This window comes from Anarhichas minor, unplaced genomic scaffold (assembly GCF_050575085.1).
Source record: "Anarhichas minor isolate MPS153535 unplaced genomic scaffold, ASM5057508v1 ptg000051l, whole genome shotgun sequence".
NCBI classification, from domain to species: Eukaryota; Metazoa; Chordata; class Actinopteri; order Perciformes; family Anarhichadidae; genus Anarhichas; species Anarhichas minor.
The window spans coordinates 5796520-5815905 of record NW_027466497.1 but is presented as its reverse complement, the minus strand read 5'-3'; the positions used below and the strand labels follow the sequence as shown (position 1 = coordinate 5815905).

At 42.3% G+C, this 19386-nt stretch overlaps 2 protein-coding genes across 3 annotated transcripts; both read left to right on the top strand.

The window, feature by feature from the left end:
* The first annotated feature begins 246 nt into the window (after window positions 1-246).
* kpna6 (karyopherin alpha 6 (importin alpha 7)) lies at window positions 247-11546 on the top strand. Its single transcript, XM_076112965.1, has 14 exons — window positions 247-385; window positions 2548-2681; window positions 2801-2893; window positions 3068-3167; window positions 3274-3368; window positions 3768-3899; window positions 4014-4102; window positions 4194-4293; window positions 4795-4958; window positions 5052-5130; window positions 5340-5465; window positions 6073-6200; window positions 6574-6758; window positions 6852-11546. The coding sequence occupies exons 1-14, from the start codon at window positions 382-384 to the stop codon at window positions 7037-7039; spliced, it is 1617 nt and encodes a 538-aa protein (XP_075969080.1). The 5' UTR covers window positions 247-381; the 3' UTR covers window positions 7040-11546.
* Window positions 11547-12480: 934 nt separating this feature from the next.
* Window positions 12481-19221, top strand: txlna (taxilin alpha). Of its 2 annotated transcripts, none has more exons than XM_076112963.1 (11): window positions 12481-12630; window positions 13321-13660; window positions 14071-14322; window positions 14443-14534; window positions 15363-15533; window positions 15882-16076; window positions 16197-16316; window positions 16411-16485; window positions 16587-16679; window positions 16771-16866; window positions 17038-19221. In XM_076112963.1, the coding sequence occupies exons 2-11, from the start codon at window positions 13330-13332 to the stop codon at window positions 17359-17361; spliced, it is 1749 nt and encodes a 582-aa protein (XP_075969078.1). In that variant the 5' UTR covers window positions 12481-12630; window positions 13321-13329; the 3' UTR covers window positions 17362-19221. The 2 variants fall into 2 exon arrangements, with proteins under 2 accessions (XP_075969078.1, XP_075969079.1); XM_076112964.1 differs by lacking the exon at window positions 12481-12630 and adding an exon at window positions 12662-12680.
* Window positions 19222-19386: the final 165 nt, after the last annotated feature.

Below are 19386 nucleotides of genomic sequence, written 5' to 3'. Positions count from 1 at the left end.
TGTGTCCCCTCCTCTAACTTGTATGGTATTTTAATGATGGATGCATGAATGAATTGTTCATCTTCGCAATTTTAACCAATGTATCCGTTTGAGAATTAAATAAATGCAGTCTTAAATTAATTATATTTGGTTATTGTATGGGAGCTTTCTTGTGTCCTTTACTGAAGGTGGCTTAAATGTAACGAGGGAGTGTTTTGTGAGGCTGGTGCGCCCTCTGGTGGCAGGAAGTCGGTGTTATATTTTGACGTTTCCGTCTCCGGTAGACATATTGCTTACAGGAGCAAATTCTGGAAAGCTAGAAGAGAGAGCGAGCGAGAGAGAGAGGATTCAACATTGATTTATATCTTCACGACTTGATACACTCAAACGACATAGGACGTAATGGGTAAGCTTTATCTAGAGTACAGATATACGTTTAGGTGGTAAAAGATTGGGCTGTGTCATCGAGAGTAATGATTCTAAAACCCTCATCCTGTCACTGTTGTTTAGCTAACTACTTAGCTAACTTCTTTAGCTATGCAGCTAACTTACAGTTAACGATGCTAAGTTATTAATGTATACTAGTTAATTTATATTAACCTGTAACCTAACGATCTATAGTCTTGGGACGATGTTTAATCTCTTATACAAGGTGTAACACTTCTAACGTAACCCAAGTCGTTAGCCAACTTAAGGAAACTCTGCTAATAGCTAGCTAGCTAGCTAGCTAACTACGTAGGCACCGCTAGTAGTAGCTAGGTAACTAGTTCAATGTTATGTATGCTAGCGTTAGCTGTGTGCTCCGTGCTATTTCGGTGGCTTGGTCAATTGTTACTTGATAATCAGACTTCCACAACAACTCATAAATTGTTTATAAGTCATCACCTATAAGATGACACAGTATAATAGTCACGTTTTTATTAGGGCGCAGTTGTGTGTGCGTAGCGGCTAATGGTAGCTTAGCGGCTAGCGTTAGCTTAGCTGTGTTAGCTCTGTCAATCCAGCCACAGAGTTAACGCTACACTGTATTATTATAATTATGATAAATTATTTGTTGTGTTTCTATTGAATAGTTGGAGCTAGTGAAGTGAAATATTTAGTAGCATTTATGAGAGCTTTGCTTACAACGGTGAGCGATAGTTTTGACATATCCGTCAGCACACTTGTACGCATGCGTGTTACGTTACACGTGACACCAGGGGTCGCCATGTTTTCCAGACTATTCCCGAACAGGATTATGCTTAGTTTTGTGTGTTGTTGTCATTTACAGTGACATAACTGTTAATTTATGTATTTATAAATACGAATGAAAGAGAGGCAGTGACAGTCTTTTATTATACAAAGTGTCCAAAAACCATCCTGCTTCATTAATGATGTCAAATGGAAATAACATATACACAACGAAATATCAAGCTGGACAACAAACATCTGGTCATTATGTTACTATTGTTCCTCTCTTCCTTAGGCTCCATTAGTTTTTATTTTTGGAAAAGTGTCCTTGGCTTGAATCACCCTTAGTGCTTGATTTTGAGCACACACACAAGAAATTAAGATTTATAGCCATACAGATAGTTTGGGAATTAGATATATCTGCTGTTGAGATTTCTGCCACCGCTGTTTCAATTCTGTTTTTGGGGTACTGGCAGAAATCTCATTAGCGATATGATTTTCCTCCTGATTTGAGTCAACAGAAAACGTAGGCCTAAGCACCTTCACCATTCTGGTTTCTTTCCTCTCGAGACTCGTTGCCGTCGGGTTAAGGTCTCCTCTGTACTGCCAATGCAGACTTGTCCCCTGCAGGGCTATTTCTGTGCCAAACTGTCGGTGCAGTTCACGTCCAGCAGCTAATCTAACTCACACATTACAGAAATCGGAGCATCCAGCCGCAACCTGTGCTCTTATGCCGTCCACGTCTGTGGCTTTACCATCTGGACCAAATACACACACACATGCATACAAGCTTTTTATGAGGCTCGTTGTGCTAATGCCCTCAAACCATAACATGACCTCAATTTGCGCCACTTGTTCCGATATTTAACCTCGGAAAACTCCCGCGGTTACAATCGGGACTTTTGGCACAGAAGGTTGCCACCACCGTGCGCTGGTGGCAGGTTTCAATGTTCTCTCTCCCTCCCCTGTAGCCACGGGATCGGCCCTGTTCTGGTGGCATGACTGCACAAACACTGAGAATGGGCAGTTTGTCCTGTGTGGGCACCAATTTATGCTAACTCTGCGATTTAACTCTACTGAATAAATACGTTTGTTCTGCCGGCCAGCTGACTGGTTGTTGAATAGCTCAGCTGTGTGTGTGTGTATATTTTTAGGCTGTGTTATCCAGTTCCTATGAGCTTGTTTATTCAAAGCCTTTTTATATTTAGACCGGTGTACATGCTGTGTCATCATCACGACTTATAATTAGCGATGTCAAGGGGAAACAAACGCAAACTGTCACATGTTCACTTACTCTTCCCTAAATATGGTGTAGTCTTTAAGTTCAACAGCTCTGTTTCCTGCTTGTTCTTTGTTGTGTTTTCATCGTGATGTCTGCCTGTGTCTGTGGCCCATTAGAGCCGTCAGCCAGTCCGGCCAAAGACAACTACAGGATGAACCGCTACAAGAACAAAGCACTGAACCCTGAGGAGATGAGGCGCAGGAGAGAGGAGGAGGGCATCCAGCTCAGGAAACAGAAACGAGAACAACAGGTATCCTCGGCCCCTTTATCTCTGTGTGAGATTAGGCCAGCATGTAGTGCGTGTATATCGAACATAGTCTGGCTGGATCGTCTCTATGGGCGCTCACTTTTTTTTTTTTTTTGTCTCAGCTTTTCAAGAGGAGGAACGTGGATGTTCTCAATGAAGAAGAGGCCATGTTTGAGAGTCCGCTGGTGGACCCCTACCTCAGCTCCCCAGCAACAGTGAGTGTCTGTTTTTCTAATTCCACTCAAACAACGCAGACAAAGAGAGGCCCACACAGCACAAATGTCATTATTAATGTTGCCGAGCCTCTTTTCCAGCCTGTGGACTGAGAACAGTGGAGTCTGTACTGAGTGGACCAAGTGTTGTGAGTGCTTGTGCATGTGTTGTTGCAGGAAGGAGTCATTACCAGAGACATGGTTGAGATGCTGTTCTCGGAGGACCCAGAGCTTCAGCTCACCACAACACAAAAGTTCAGGAAACTACTCTCTAAAGGTATGAATAGTGTACTCAAAGTGATTCTGCACTAATGTGATAACAATCAGGAAGTCACCGTGGACCAAAACATAAAGTATTCACATCCAATTTGACCTCATTTCAGAGCCAAACCCCCCAATTGATGAAGTCATAAACACGCCTGGAGTAGTCGAGAGGTTTGTGGAGTTCTTGAAGAAGAGCGTCAACTGCACACTACAGGTCAGTTTGTACACAGTTCAGAACACCCTCTGTGCATGGAAGGTGTACATAACGTGTACATTTAATATGTTTAGTGTCAAATACACATATGAACCAACATTTTTGCAGCTCTGCACAAAGCTTTGAGGTGTAAATTCTTATCTCCAGTGTCCGAATGACTCGTTAACTTAAGATGAATTGAAATTTGTTAAGCTGACCCAATGTTGCAATACAGTTTGAAGTTTTTCTCTTATAATTAAAACGTATCCCTCTAACGACTGTATTTAATCAATGTCTCTCTCCAAAACTACATTTTACAACATTACATTTGAACACATCATGATAGCGGTGGCACACCTGAAAACTGACCATGTGCATCTGTAGTTTAAAATGCTACTTTTACACTTTGTGTCCCCGCAGTTTGAAGCAGCTTGGGCACTGACCAACATAGCGTCAGGCACATCCATGCAGACAAAGACGGTGATTGTGGCCGGAGCAGTGCCGATCTTCATTGAACTACTTAACTCAGACTTTGAAGACGTCCAAGAACAGGTAATGCAGCGTGACCGACATGATTTATCCATCTTGACTATTGTGTGCTTCTGTTTGTATTTGCTTTGTTCCACACTATTGTCTAAAGGTTTGTTGTGTTGTTTCTTTCTGCAGGCAGTGTGGGCCTTGGGTAATATTGCAGGGGATAGTGCCGTGTGCAGGGACTATGTGCTGAACTGCGACATCCTTCCACCATTATTAATGTAAGCCCATCTTCATACTGATTACAGCCACGAGCTTTCCTTCCTATAATAACATGTTTCTGATACTATCTCATGTACTTTGTTATTTCAGGCTTCTGACCAAATCCACTAGATTGACCATGACTAGGAACGCAGTGTGGGCTCTGTCTAATCTCTGTAGAGGAAAAAACCCTCCGCCTGCTTTTGAAAAGGTACAACTGTGCCTCATGAAGTCAACACTGAGATCACTTCAGATCAGGCCGACTACTTTTTACATTTTCAATGTTTTGCTAAGAACAAGTACGGCTGCCTGCAAGTGCTTGAAATTGATTTTGACTGTCCTGCTAACAGCTAACGTTAACTAGCTCTCTCCCTGCTGATTTCAACACAGATTTTTTGTTCACGGTGTAGCGTTATCAGGGACATTTTCTATTGATGACGGGACGCCATTAGTCACAAGTCTCAGCATTGTGATGCTGACTTGGTACCGAAGTATCGGCTCTTGTGACATCCCTAGATGAGACTGAACCAAAGTTCTTTTGAAGGGTATCGCACATATTGTTTTACAAACTCTTGCTCCCCGTTTGTATTTCGGTGACCTTGGAAAAAATCCGATATTGCCGAGGCAAGCTGCTTTCCCTTCAAAAGTTTCACTTGACGTATGCGTGTGGTCGTTTCTGAGCATAAATATGCATTGTATCTGTGCTGTCTAGGTGTCACCCTGTCTGCCGGTGCTGTCCAGGCTTCTATTTAGCAGTGACCCAGACTTGCTGGCAGACGCCTGCTGGGCCCTGTCGTACCTCTCAGACGGCCCCAACGACAAGATCCAGGCTGTCATCGACTCTGGCGTCTGCAGGCGCCTGGTAGAGCTACTCATGTGAGTCAAGTCATACTCTCTGTTGTCTTTGTCGCAGTAAATATGACCTGTAAATACTTAAAATGTTTCTCTATTAAACCTCCTGTCCTGCAGGCACACGGACTATAAGGTGGCCTCCCCGGCCTTGAGAGCTGTAGGAAACATCGTAACTGGAGATGACATCCAAACACAGGTGAGAGTTTATTAAACTGAAGTTAGTTTCTGTCGCAGAGAAAAAGCCCACAATTTAGCAAAAACACCCTCTACTCTTGGATTGTATTGTTTTATAGTCACAGATGTTTCTGTTATTTTGTCCACCCCATTTAAAATGAGCCTAAATACCAGAAACACTTTTCTTTATATTGACTAAATTACTTTTACCCACTCTGTTGCTGTGTATAGGTGGTGTTGAACTGCTCAGCTCTGCCCTGTCTGCTGCACCTTCTCAGCAGCGCTAAAGAGTCCATTCGCAAAGAGGCGTGCTGGACCATCTCGAACATCACTGCAGGAAACCGAGCACAAATACAGGTGATGCATGTAAACGAAGCTCGTCACTAACCTCACTATCTGACATTTTCCTCCAGTAATGCTCACCATGGCAGCAGAAATGCTCATTCAGGTGGTATATTGTTTGTAATAATGACATAAATGTCAAGAGGAATGACATTGTAATAATTTGCTCTTTTGAGAAGAACACACGTATTGGTAATCGTGTCTGTTGAACTTAATATGTTGAGATGTCACCACTGTACAGTACTCCTGACCTTTATATAATCACAGCTCGTGTTATTTAGTCTGTGACCTTAACTTTTATGTTCTAGTCGTGTTTGTGATGTTCTGTGCCCTTTCTCCATAACTCTGAATCATACAACTTATGCCTGTGAAGCAGTTGTTTCATCTGATCTTCAATTATTTAATCTAACAAGCACAACCTGCTATAACTTCAGGATGATTGACAGACCGTTGAATACAAGCGCTGGCACTAACGACAGCTATTTTTCTTTTTTAATGGCACTGTTTACATGAGTTATGTTTTAATTATCCAAAAGTCAAAGTATTTCAAAGGTGAAGATAACTATGTTGAGGCTGCTTTTGGAGACACGCTCTTGATTTCATATCTTATTCTGCCCCACAGACGGTGATTGATGCCAACATCTTCCCGGTTCTGATCGACATTCTACAGAAAGCAGAGTTCAGGACCAGGAAAGAGGCGGCCTGGGCCATCACTAACGCCACCTCCGGAGGAACGCCGGAGCAGATCAGGTGAGACTCCAATAAAGTAAAGTTAAACGCGTCGGCACTGAATCAGTTGGGGTCAACCAGAGAGGATAGTCAGCTGAAAGGGTTTGATGGTCGAGCGTCAAGTGATGACTGTGGAAGCGTGAATGGCAGATTGTTTAGAGGTTGGAAGGGTTTCTAAAAATGTATTTTTACAACATTTGTTCATAAATTAGCACAAATCTTCCCCCGACAGTGAGAAAACAAACATGTCAGCCTGTTGTGAAAAATGAGAAGAAATCATGTGATAAAAATGTATTAACATTATGAACATGGTGATAAAAATTCAGGCGGTAATCAGAATGAACCAGGAAGAATTGTTAATATTCAATATATTTGTGTGTTTGTTTGAATCCAGATATCTGGTGAACCTGGGCTGCATTAAGCCGCTGTGTGATCTGCTGACGGTGATGGACTCTAAGATCGTCCAGGTCGCTCTCAACGGGCTGGAGAACATCCTGCGGCTGGGCGAGCAGGAGGCCAAGCAGGAGAACAGCGGCACCGGAGTCAACCCGTACTGCAGCCTCATCGAAGAAGCCTACGGTACTGTACACGATCACTAACGCACTGCGGGGAGGAAACTTTACACGCGTTTCTGCAGACAATACATTGTTCTAACATTACTTGTTTTTCCAGGTCTCGACAAGATCGAGTTCCTCCAGAGCCACGACAACCAGGAGATCTACCAGAAGGCCTTTGATCTGATCGAGCACTATTTCGGGGTGGAGGACGAGGACAACAGTCTCGCCCCCCAGGTGGACCAGGCCAACCAGCAGTTCCTTTTCCCCCAGCAGGAGGCTCCCATGGAGGGCTTCCAGCTTTAAGTCCGCAGCCCTCCGCTCTAAAATACACCACGTACCCCCCTCCCCCATCCATACCTCCTCGTCTCATGGACGACCTCTAGAAGCCAGAGTCAGACCTCCATGCCCCAGACCGCCACCCCTCCCACCTCTACCATCACACACAGACACACCCACCCTTTGGTAAAACTGTCCCACTCTCCTGAACCAGTGGACTGACTTCTGGCAGGGCAGACCCGTGTGTTACCTGGTCAAAGGGGGAGACCGTCACACTTCCCTAGAAGAGGAAGTGATCACCGCACTGCCCAAAATTCTGCCCTGGCTTCAAACGCACACACGGATATCTTCCTGCCGTTCGATCGCTCTCATTGGCGCTAACGACGGTTTGGTTGTTTAATATCTTTATACATACTTTTCTTTTCCAGTGGGACATTTCTTATTTTCAGGGTTACCCATGCTTCCCCACGCAAAGTCCACAGACTGGGGGGTGCATGAGGTGAAAGATGCCTAGCTCTTGATGTCAGTCTGACTTGGTGCAATTCAAAGAAAAACACAGAGTAACATGATCCCTTTTTTGTTGTTTTATGATTTAGTTATTTTCCCCTAATACTTATTTATATGCACTTTTTTTAGTGCTTGTGGTTTTCTTTGGTTTGCTACCAATCGGCTCCCTGATCATTAGGCTTAGGGTTCAGCTAATCTGATGCCCCGAGCTAAGAAGTGTCATTTTATTCCCCTTCTATTAACATTTTTTTTTGTGGGACAAATTTCATGGGGCGGGTTGAGGTGATCTGATCGTAGGACGAGCTCTGGATGGGATTGTGGAAAAGAGATTGGCTTTTAATAGAGGTTATGTTTAAAGATCTAGAAACAAAAATCCAGTTTTCGAGGGTGGTATAGTTAGAGATCCAATGTTCGTCGTGTGCTGTGTTATTAATAACAATACATTTGAATTATGAAGTGATCTAACTATTAAACAAGGCATAGCTGGGGATTTAAGGGGGGACAGGTACCAGCAGCAGCAAACCCAACTTATTTTTATATTTAAATGAATTCAAGATGTTTAAAATAGGGCGAAATGCCACTCGTGGTGCAGACACAACATTTATAGTTTTGAATGTCTGACTTTAGTGTAAAGGGGCTGCTGCTGCTGCTCCGCGGCGAGGCCCTCGTTCTCCCACATCTCCCCAGCTGTATGCGAGTTGGGGTTTGTGCATGGCGTTATATTACTCTGCGTACAGTCACCGAGTATCCCCGGCCAAACGCAGAGAGGTAGAGAACAGCATGAAGTAATATCTTGAGACTGTGCTGCACAAAAAAAGCAGGAAGTGGGGCCACAACGAAATTAAGTTTGGTGGTGTTGACAGTGGTGGTGTTTTGTATTGTGGTAGAGTTGATACATAAAGCCTACTGGCATTCTGTATCACTCTATCTTTTGAGGAACGGGAACTGTTAATGATCTTTGCATGTTGATGTAAATAGCCTATCCTCTTCCTCGTGGGTCTCATAAGGAGCCGGGTTTGGCCAGGGATACATCTCCGACACGTGACGAACCTAACTTCAACCAAAAATTCAAGTATACATACATATTTGAATTTCGTTGTATTTGATATATATATATATATATATATATATATATATATAAAAATTAAATAATGTGTATTTGCACACACTTCATGCACACTTGCATACAACACCAGCAGACACTGTACACACACCTCTCACAGATGAGTGGCTAGTGGCAAGAAAAATAAAGTTTCCATCGTCTTTGGAGTAGAAAAAAAAGTAGTTCTTCTTTGAGAGTGAAAATTGCCGTTTTGGCTGTTTTTTGATTTCAGGTCACTTAGTATTATGTTTTTTTTGTTGAAAATGTTGCCCTTGGTTAGATTCATATTTGAGACATTTGTTTTATTTTGTTTTTGCGTATTCAAATGTGATTCGGTGCACAAAGAGGTGTCATGGAAACTTTCTTTTTTTTTTTTTCTTGTTTCTAGCCACATGACTTACGATGGCTTGAATTAGACCTGTAAACCCTGACCCTGGATCAGCCTTTTGCCTGTGACAGGAGCTGATCTGGGATCAGGCTTCAGGCTTTGTGGATTGAGCAGAACTGTGGCTGTGTGATGTTTTGACTGACGGGCACTGTGTGAGGAAGAGGTTCGATTGACTCTATACGACTTATGTCCCGATCCGAGTCTGGGAGCGCCGGTTATGTGGATCACTGAACCAGCCTGAATATTAAATCATGAAGCTGTGAACAGAATTATGTTAATCTCAACGAAAATACTCTGGATTAGTCTGTTGAATAGTGTACTTGGAAATACACTTTCATCAAAGAGGTTTCTTTTTTGGATAGACAGACGTCGATTTTTCCATTTGGTTTCTTTCAGTATTATGTTTTTACATAAGCCATAAACTTCCATTGACATAATATTCTAGTGCAACAGGCTGCTATTACACGCGAGGGTTAAACCGTTCATTGATATGTTAGCGAATGAGTTACGTTATCCACAGAACACGTGTGCTCCCGGTAAGACATAAGAGTTCAAATCATGAATAATTGAGCATCAAGAACTTGCCTCTACACGACAGATATAGCGTAGAGCCGCATTTATACCTGAAGTCTTCGATTTCAGTGCTAATTCTGAGCTTGGCCTACAAATAACGGCAGAATTGCAAAGAAAAAAAAAAAAAGAAATCAGTGCATCAACCAGGAAGAAAACTATTTATATTTCTGAAAAATGAAAAATGCACTCCTATTCACAAAAGTGCCAATCCGACCAACAAAGACTGGAGGTTCTTATGTATCCGTCTTTGACTTGTAGATTATTTTCTTTATATCTTCTTATTTACTTGAATGTGCACACGTTTTGTGCAGAACATTGCTGCTCTATTTTCCTTATCTTTAAAGTTACCTTATTTGCCATTGATTCTATGGGAAGAGTGGCATGCATTACTGTGGGCGCCTCAATAAGGAATTCAATTAAGGCAGTTTAATTCTGTCGGTGGGGAAATGACTTGAGTAATTACATAAAACTGGTCTTTTGCAGCTACTTATTTTCCATTATTAGTCTTCTAATGGTTTTCACTGTGCGTAGCTAAGCTGCAGCTGTTTCTTTGGAATCATACAAATGATTTCATGCGGTGGAAACGGGAGTGTAATATTTAGCATTTTCATGGGGTCCCCACAGCCGGCCCCTCAAACTCAGCGCTGATGGAAATATTCTCGTACTCGCATGTGGCAGATGATGCAAAATTGTGGAAATTTAAGCGACTATCATAGCAGACAATTGCAGGTACTAACCGTTATTGTCATAGTTTACCAAAGTTTTGTCATCCTGAAGGCTGGTTGAAAGGATTTACTTGATGTCTTTGTTTTCAATACTCGACTTATTGTAATTCACTTGGTTTGACCCAGTCGATAAGACTTGGTTTGTCCCAGTCGGCATGACAGAGTTTTTGCTTCAGGCCATTTGAAAACTTGCTTCTTTTCATTAGAAGCTGCAATAGCTCAGTCCCTCTCTTCTCAGTTTAATTTTTTTCTCAAGTTCAAGTACTGTTTCAGGGAGTTAAAAAAAACTAAATAATCCTGAAGACTGCAATAAATATATTGTCCAAAATCAGGCACCCCAGAGGCAAAGATCCACCGACTAGCTAACGGCTCTCTAAAGGTGAAGCTAACCGAGGCAACTACTGGACATTTTTCTAAGATTAAAAATCTGGATTCAGTGATTTACATTAAAAAGTATTATAAGTTAAACTAATATGTATGTTCTGATACATCGACAGGGATTCAGATGCAATTCTAATCACTTCTGAGAAGTGGAGTAAAAGCCTCATTGGAACATGTCACACGGAGAAAATATAAAAGAGAGGAAAATAAATAGGAGTTGAGGATACAAGCCTTTCCTGCTTTTTCTTGATCTTTTTTTCCTGATCAGGATATTCTGGGCTATATTTTTGGATAATTGTGTTTAGTCCTAGTCTGGCTGCATGATCAGGAACCTTGTTATCTAAAAGGGGAATGAACAGACATCACGAAATATCTCAAATCTGACTCGTCTTCCGTCCTAGAAGCTGTTCATGTCTAATATCAAAAATCTGAAGCCATGCTTGGCTTGGTCATGTTGTCTATGCTACAAATGTTTACAATGCTACATGTTTGTAAAAATACTTTTCATACGCCACCACTGACCAGTCCTGATGTGTATTCTCTGCTCTGGTCCTCTCAATTCTTTTTACATGTATTTATTTTTCTCTATTGTTTATGATTTTTTTTTCTCTTTTTTTTCGCTCTGCTCTAAATTACTCATCTTTAAAACTGTGACTTGACTTGACTTTATCGACGGTATGAATGAGTGACGAGAAAACTTATACACGACACACAAACACGAACATGAAAAACAAAACAAATGCATACAGGAAACGGCAACAATATTAAAAAAAACGTGTAAAGGAAAATATATTGAATTTAAAGTTGTTCAGTGGAAATACTGTACAAAACAAATAAAGTTACGTTGCAACCCTTTAATGCAAATGTTTCGTCTTTGATCACAATGTGCAATGTTACTGTATTACAGTATATACAGTGCTGTGAAAAAGTATTTGCCGACTCATCCAGGTCGTCATAAAAGACCCCAGAACAGCATCTAAAGAGCTGCAGGCCTCGGTTAAGGTCAGTGTTCATGATTCAACAATAAGAAAGAGACGGCATCCATGGGAGAGTTCCAAGGCGACAGCCACTGCTGAGCAAGAAGAACACACAGGCTCGTCTCACATTTGCCAAAAAACATCTTGATGGTCCCCGAGACTTTTGGGCAAATATTCTTTGGACTGACGAGACAAAAGTTGAACTTTTTGTAAGGTGTGCGTCCCGTTACATCTGGCGTAAAACTAACACAGCATTTCATAAAAACAACATACCAACAGTCAAACATGGTGGTGGTAGTGTGATGGTCTGGGGCTGCTTTGCAGCTTCAGGACCCGGACGACTTGCCATAATTGATGGAACCATGAATTCTGCACCATCTCATCTGAAATTAGACAAATTGTCTCATGAATGTGATTTGAAGTGAGCTCATGAATGAGATTTTGAAGGGCTCTAATTTTGAAATGCTACATCAGAATATCCTGGTTCTCTTTTTAAAATAAATATTGTACTACTGGATTCTATCCATATTATTTATAAAATATATACGCAAGGTTAATTTTGACATTAATAATTGTTAGTTAATTTGATATTATTCTATTTCATTGTATATATTGTGCATTTTATATATAATATTTTACTCTGTTCTTATTGTATATACTGTGCATTTGATTTTTTATATATTTTTACAGTTATTTTTATTTACCTATACACATATTGCTGCTGTGGCGAAAAAATGTCCCCTTGCGGGATTAATAAAGTATCTATCTATAATAACAATTGGTGTTATATTACTGTAGGTGGCGACAAAGTACCAGGTCGGGATGTAAACCGCCGTTTATAAACTACAAGAAGAAGAATTAAAAGTTAGCACCGGAAGTCTTTTTCCTTTTTTTCTGGCTCACGCTGTTGTAGAAACCCGCAGTTCGCAGACACACACTAGCTGTTTCCTCCTTTGAGTCTGAAGGTAAACAAACTCCCTAATATCAGACAACATGGGATATAATTCACAGACGAGTACGTTTGTAGTCCGTCTTTATTTTTAGAGGTAAAAACAAATTAATTTACAAGCTAATTTCGACGCATCTTGAGGCTAACGAGCGTTAGCAGGTGCTAGCTAACGTGATAGTAAAGCGAAAGCTAGCGAGGACCTGGCACTCTTAATAGGAAATATAGCTTAGCTTTGTCATGGCATATGTTAGTACACAAGCTAAAGCTAGTGTTCTAAACATACGTTAACACGTGAGGTAGTGCTTCTTGTAACGAGAAGGTTTAACCCAATGTACAGGAAAGTGTTACGAAGTCCCACTTAAATTAGTCTGGTGGTTGAACGTGTTTATGCAAATAATCTAGTAAATATAACGTCCGTTATCCCCAGAAAGAGGATGTTTTGTGACTTTGACAAATACTACGCAGCTATGTTTGTTGTTTGGTTCAGTCTTTGCACTACTGTTTAGTTAGATATTTAATATTATTCTATTTCATTGTATATATTGTGCTTTTTAAAAAATATTTTTTACTCTTATTTTTATTGTTCATATTGTGCATTTTTTATATTTAATATTTTTTACTCTTATTTGTATTGTATATATTGTACATTTTTTATATAATTTATTTAAGTAGTTTAACTGTACGTGACTTTTTCTACTTGTAACAGATACCAGAGATGAAAAAACAAGACACAGAAGAGTCTGCCACCCAGGGCGGTGAGGACGCTCCGCCGACACCAGGAGGGACGGAGTCACCTGCAAAAGACAGCTTGGACAGCAACAGCCCCAAAGAGTCTGAACCTCAGACGGACACGCCGCCACAGACGGACACGCCGCCACAGACGGACACACCGCCACAGACAGACACGTCTCCACAGACAGACACGTCTCCACAGACAGACACGTCTCCACAGACAGTCACGTCTCCACAGACAGTCACACCGCCACAGACTGACACGTCTCCACAGACGGTCACACCTTCACAAGGCAACGAGGCAGGAAGTGAAGGTAAAGTTTGAACTATTTACCAGGTACATTGTACGTTGTTGACAGGACCGTCTCTGTTACATGAGAACCGGTGATGGTCTCTGTTGGGAGAGGACGTTGTTGTCCTACCTGTCACTGTGGATGGCTAGAGTGCATTGAGTTGTAATAGATCAGCATTAATAACAACAATGATTGATATATTTAATCCTTAATAATTGGTTCATCTTTCTCACTAGTCATCAGCAAAGACTGGTAAATTACTTTTGTTTTTATCACATTGTGTTTTATCAGCCACTTGCCATTTTTGGAGTTATTTTAAAGACTAAATGTCTTTGAAGCTTCACTGTAAGTGCCTCAACGTTTTGCCACGTCTGATTCCAAGAATTCACAAAAAAAAATGTCCTTTTTTTCCCTCCCTTTACTGCGTCTAGTTGCAGAGGCGGCCCTTTCTCAATGTGACATGGCTGAGGAGCTGAGCCGGCAGCTGGAGGACATCCTCAGCACATACTGTCGGGAAACCATTTCAGACGACGCCGGCTCCGTGCCCAACGGCCAGTCACACAGCCCCGAGCTCAACGGCCTGAGCAACGAGCGGGGGGGCGGCAAGCCAGAGGGCAAAGTCAACGGAGCTGGCAACGGAGGGCAGAAGAAGACTCAGGAGAAGAAGAAAGTGAAGGGTCTGGGTAAGGAGCATCTCTAATAATTGCTTATTACAGATAACTGTTAACAGTTTGGAGGCTAGTTATGTGTTTTCTAACCGGCTCTCTGATTGTGTCCTGTCTCTGTTCAACTTGTTGACACAGGCAAAGAGATCACTCTTCTCATGCAGACTCTGAACACACTGAGCACCCCGGAGGAAAAGCTTGGAGGCCTCTGTAAGAAGTACGCTGAACTGGTGAGTGTTTCACGCAAAGTCTAGCCCGAAGCACTACTGTTGATCTTTAAAACATTTCGGTGGGTGGGGGTGGGTGGGTTGGTGTGCATGAACGTTTGAGAGGTAGACCGTGTGTGTGTGTGTTTGGATGTACGAGAGCTGGATGAAGCTGATGTGTGTGTCCCAGATGATGGATGAAGATGGGTCCGCTGTGCTGCTATTGGCTGAAGGAGAAGCAAAGCCTCCGTGTTGTTTTAGCATCATGTGCTGTAGTCCCATTACGAAGGAAGCAATGTACGGTTAATATAGGTCACATTGCATACGGGGTCGATCTGTAGAAAATCAAATATCACAATATTTGTTAACAAATACCTCGATATCGATACTTTTGGGTTCACTATTGTGCTATTTTTGATCAATAATCATCAGTAATGTGGATATATTGACTCCGTGGGTTAAGACAAATAGTAAAACAGACTGTTAAAACATTACATCACTTTACTGTAATGAAGCCTTTAAAACCATTATCCAAAATCCAAGATGATACCCAGTCTCATATCCCAATATCGATATATTTAGATATATAATACCCAGCTGTAATTATACTACTACTCTACTACTTGTTGAACAGCTTATTAGAAAACAAAGTAGTTAACTTCAGATTATAATAGTATTGTTTTAATATTACCAAGTGACGAGTGTCTATGACCCCAAACAGATGAACCGTAACATGTAATTAACACACGGCATCATTTTGTTTTCGAGGCGTCCTGTTTGGTAAAACAAGTCTAATATCAGCCGTCCAATCTTGTGGAACAACATCAAAATGCTTCTGTGTGTCTGTGACAGCTGGAGGAGCACCGCAACACCCAGAAGCAGATGCGGGTGCTGCAGAAGAAGCAGAACCAGGTGGTCCAGGAGAAAGACAACCTGAGGAACGAGCACAGCAAAGCCCTGCTGGCTCGCAGCAAGCTGGAGAGTCTCTGCAGGGAGCTACAGAGACACAACCGCACTCTGAAGGTAACAGAACAGCACCGGCGTCCTGCATGTAGACTCCTAACTGCTGCATCCATCCGATAAATGACTTCCTGCAGCTGTGGCCTGTCTAAGATCCAGTTTCTGTGTATTTATCAGTTTATTTAAACGCAGTTTTGGGTCTTTGACTCCTTCGATTAGCTGCCTTCATGAGATGCATTTGCTAAAAGTTTGCTTTCCAGATGTTTTTTTAAACTGTAGTTTGTTGAGGTGCATTACCGAATAACCAGAATTGATCACTTTAAGATGATTCTGATGTTAGCCAGCTTTTCAAAGTGGAAACAAGCAGCACATCATTTTCCACTTCCATCTTCAACTTCTGTCCGTCTGCAGGAGGAGGGAATGCAAAGAACGCGTCTGGAGGAGGAGAAAAGGAAGGAGGTGACCTCCCACTTCCAGGTGACGCTGAACGACATCCAGGCTCAGATGGAGCAGCACAACGAGAGGAATGCCAGCCTCCGACAAGAGAACACGGAGCTGGCCGAGAAACTGAAGAAGCTGTACGAACAGTACAAACTACGAGAAGAGGTTTGTGCACACTGTCCTCCACAACGGCGTCCTTTAAGGGCTGTAGTTCTCTTTGATTTCAAACTGCAAGTGGAATGCCTTTTACGGGATGTGTGACAGGCTTTGTATTTCTCTGACCAGCACATAGACAAACTGGTGAATCACAAAGATCTGCAGCAGCAGCTGGTGGATGCCAAGCTGCATCACGCTCAGGAGCTGCTGAGGGAGTCGGAGAAATGCCACGACAGAGAGAAACACTTTGTAATTATCCTCCTGACTCACATTTACAAAAACAAGCACTGTGTGTGTCCTCCTGTTTCTAATGCATATATGTTACCGGGATTCGTCTCCTCAGCTGCTGAAAGAAGCCGTGGAGTCTCAAAGGATGTGTGAGCTGATGAAGCAGCAGGAAGTTCACCTCAAGCAGCAGGTTTCTCATCAAGCCTTTACTCTTCACCTTTTACAGTCGGACTGTGATTGACAATGTTTGCATCCTAATATGATCAAACCTGTTGTGTTGTTGTTGTTCAGCTCTCACTGTACACAGAGAAGTTCGAAGAGTTTCAGACCACTTTGTCCAAGAGCAATGAAGTCTTCACCACGTTCAAACAGGAGATGGAGAAGGTGAGGCGTCCGAGGCCGTAAGATTCAGAGAAGGACGAATCGTATTCGCTTTTTGCAGGACGTGACGGTCGTGTTTCCTTTTGTGTCTCAGATGACTAAAAAGATCAAGAAGCTGGAGAAGGAGACGGCCATGTATCGGTCCAGGTGGGAGAGCAGCAACAAGGCTCTCCTGGAGATGTCAGAAGAGGTAAAGCAGCTTTTAGGGTTGTTTGTTGACCGACCACTTTGAGATCGCCAGAATACAGTACTTGTTTTTTTATAATGATGGATATTCAGTTCAGACGAGGCGATTTATTTGATCAAAGGCTGACGTGTGTGTGTGTGTGTGTGTGTGTGTGTGTGTCTGTCTCGTCTCCAGAAGTCTGTGCGGGACGTTGAGTTTGAAGCTCTCCAGGGTAAAGTGCAGCGGCTGGAGAAGCTTCGACGGGCCCTGAAAGTCGAACGCAACGAGCTCAACAAGAAGGTTCAGAACCTCAGCGGTCAGGACGCCGTCGCGGCGGGACCCCCCGCCTCCGACCCGCAGACCGTCTCCCCCTCTCCGCCGCCCACAGACTCTCTGCTGCAGCCCGACAGCCTCCCTGTCCCGGACTCCGCCCCCTGCTCCCAGTCCTGCCACTGTGACCCAGAACTGGACACAGACGCCCCGCTAGAAGAGGCGAGGGCTCTGCCCGTCGCTGAATGAAGCTAACGCTGCTCACGGCCTCCTCTCTCCCCCCTCCAGCATCAAGCCACCTAATATGAAGCCACCAGCCTGCAAGCCGCTCCTCCTCAGCTGGATGAAAGTGATGTGAAACGCTGGTCCAGAAGCAGATCAGATAGCAAGGTTAACTTGTGTCCTCCCAGCATTCCCTGCAGGCTTTATAACGTACATTATGTCAGTACATTTACATGCACACCATAACTGTTACTGTGAATGACCTCGTTAAGGTGACTAAAGGTGACACTCCAAAAGACGTGTTACACATGCTGCTGTTTGTGGCTTTCAGTCGACCAAAAACATCGACAGAGTTCAGACTTCACTGATCACAGTAATTCAAAAAAGAGAAGTTATCCAGCTCTGCTAGAAAACTTACACCTTAACTTGAGCCGATTTATATGACGGCAGCAGCAATCTGTAATAATCTAATTATCAGTACTACTTGACAGTGTGCATGTAAATGCACCGGCTGCCTCTGTGTTTCACTGCACATTCCCTTTTTTTGATTTGCATCAAACACAACTGCTCAGCGAGAAAAAGCAACAGTGCTGCTCGGGATGACACAAGCCAGGCAGGTAAATGACAAGAGGAGTCATCAGAGGGTGTGTGTGTGTGATGTTTTAAAATCCATTCCTAGTAATTGAATGTTTTTCTTTCAGCTGAAGTCTTAACGGGGATGTGAAGATGATCATTTCTTTGGCCAGTCCAATTCTTAATATCATAGAAATAATCTAGAATTCTACAAATGTATTGAAGGACGTTTCTCACTCGCTCTGGATTTCTCTCATTCCCTTTTCTTTAGTTTCAGAGTTTTCAGTTCTTGTGGACCGTTTTAGGGAAATGATTCTTTGTTTGCGTCACACTGCTTCTTTTGTGCAGTTTTTCTCGTTTGTATTTATTGTTTGAAGCATAATCTCTGATGTTGAAATGTATGTATTTTACAGAGCACCACGATAACATAGATCTTGTTACACATTTACAAAATGTAATACGGTGTTCATTTCATGACTTTTCATTCCTAACCTTCCCGAGTTCAGTTGTTAGCTGCATTATTTTTACATGTCTGCTTATAACCTTATAATGACGACCACTTAGAGCTTGTTTTTGTGCATTAGTATGTATGGTGTGTGTGTGTGTGTGTGTTCAAAGGACCTTTGTGTGGACCAACAACACCACAAAAGGGTTGTGTAAGACACATGGCTATGATTGTCTCCTCCCATCCCTGGTAATGGCAGTAGCTTGTTATCAGGTTTCTACTAGAATGTTGGAGGACCTCTATGCAACGCTTGCCTCTTGTCTGTTTCTTTTCCTGTGGCTGTCTCAACTGACGAGCACTTAGCTGAGAATGTATATTCATTAACTCCACTGTCTCGCATGGATGTATTGTATAAACAGACAACATATCTCACAGCAGAACTTTATTTTTGCTTAGGTTTGAAGCTTATTAATCTCGATAGATGTCGGACATTGAACGTAATGTTGTGCAACTTCCTGGTGCTTTCACGCGGTGCAGTGACTGAGCCGAATTATTGGACTTCTGAATCGTAGTTTGACTCCCACACGTGCATTTCTCTTCAGTCATTCTTATGTTCTACTTCATATGTAGCATTGGTAACAAGGCGTCAACGTATAGACTCATTTTCAATTGAAATAGAAATGGCAGACGTAGTTTCTTCCATTGTCCCACAGGACAGAATCGTTGTACCTCTGGTCCCGTGGTAGATGTGGAGCTTCATTGACCATGAGAAGGAACCAAAGATGTTTCCTTTCTTTTGTCTTTTGCAGTACTTTTATCTGGCCCTGTATATTTTGTTTCTGGTTAAATAAAAAATGTAATGGTGTGTATTTCAGTTGTTTGTTGATTGACCGTGTTGGCTGATTTAGAAAAGATTTAAGATTTAAACGCATGTTTTAATATGAGAAAGGTGTGTGCAGTTTTTGCACTTTTAGACCACAAAACTACATTTGAATTTGATGTATCTTCAAAAATGTACTTTTTGTCTTTTTCAT

Excerpts from the sequence above, each read along its gene's own strand:
- txlna (XM_076112963.1), top strand. The coding sequence starts at position 13,330 with ATGAAAAAACAAGACACAGAAGAGTCTGCCACCCAGGGCGGTGAGGAC. Across the intron at positions 16,077-16,196 it reads AGTACAAACTACGAGAAGAG|CACATAGACAAACTGGTGAA; the intron begins GTTTGTGCACAC and ends TTCTCTGACCAG. Across the intron at positions 16,680-16,770 it reads TCAAACAGGAGATGGAGAAG|ATGACTAAAAAGATCAAGAA; the intron begins GTGAGGCGTCCG and ends TTTGTGTCTCAG.
- kpna6 (XM_076112965.1), top strand. Across the intron at positions 2,682-2,800 it reads AACAGAAACGAGAACAACAG|CTTTTCAAGAGGAGGAACGT; the intron begins GTATCCTCGGCC and ends TTTTTGTCTCAG. Across the intron at positions 4,103-4,193 it reads ATCCTTCCACCATTATTAAT|GCTTCTGACCAAATCCACTA; the intron begins GTAAGCCCATCT and ends TTGTTATTTCAG.